Source organism: Eimeria mitis, genomic scaffold, assembly GCF_000499745.2.
Source record: "Eimeria mitis Houghton genomic scaffold, Emh_scaff319, whole genome shotgun sequence".
In the NCBI taxonomy this organism is placed as follows: domain Eukaryota; phylum Apicomplexa; class Conoidasida; order Eucoccidiorida; family Eimeriidae; genus Eimeria; species Eimeria mitis.
In genome coordinates, this window is record NW_013571532.1 from 11,062 (window position 1) to 11,478 (window position 417).

The following is a 417-nucleotide window of genomic DNA, read 5'->3' on the forward strand; positions in this document are numbered from 1 at the left end:
GTGTTCTTTCCTTGTATTACTACACAATCCTGCTGCTGCTCCTGCTGCTCCTGCTGCTGCTCCTGCTGCTGCTGCTGCTGCTGCTGCTGCTGCTGCTGCTGCTGCTGCTGGGGGTGACGCGGGAAACGCTGCACGTCGCGCGGGTGTAACTCCCCCCACATTCGAGTTAATGTAGATACCAATAAAGGACGCAGATCTGTCTCCTTGTGGCTGCAAAAGGAGACAGATAGAAAAGGAGACAGATAGAAAAGGAGACAGATAGAAGGGGGGAGAGGAGCGAGGAGAGAGGAGACAGAGAGAGAAGGAGACAGATAGAATAGGAGACAGATAGAAAAGGAGACAGACGGGGTGAAATGAGAGAGAAGTGGAAAAGCGGGGGAGACAGATAGAGAGGAGACAGACAGAGAGAGACAGAGA

The 417-nt window shown here is 52.8% G+C and overlaps 1 protein-coding gene across 1 annotated transcript in view; it reads right to left on the reverse strand.

Annotated features, from left to right (window-relative positions):
- Positions 1–161, reverse strand: part of EMH_0007710 (uncharacterized protein) — a gene marked incomplete at both ends in the record, with an annotated part of 681 nt that extends 520 nt beyond the window's left edge. The window contains one exon of the mRNA XM_013498111.1: positions 1–161. Within this exon, the coding sequence (XP_013353565.1) occupies positions 1–161 (161 nt within the window).
- Between the last annotated feature and the right edge of the window lie 256 nt (positions 162–417).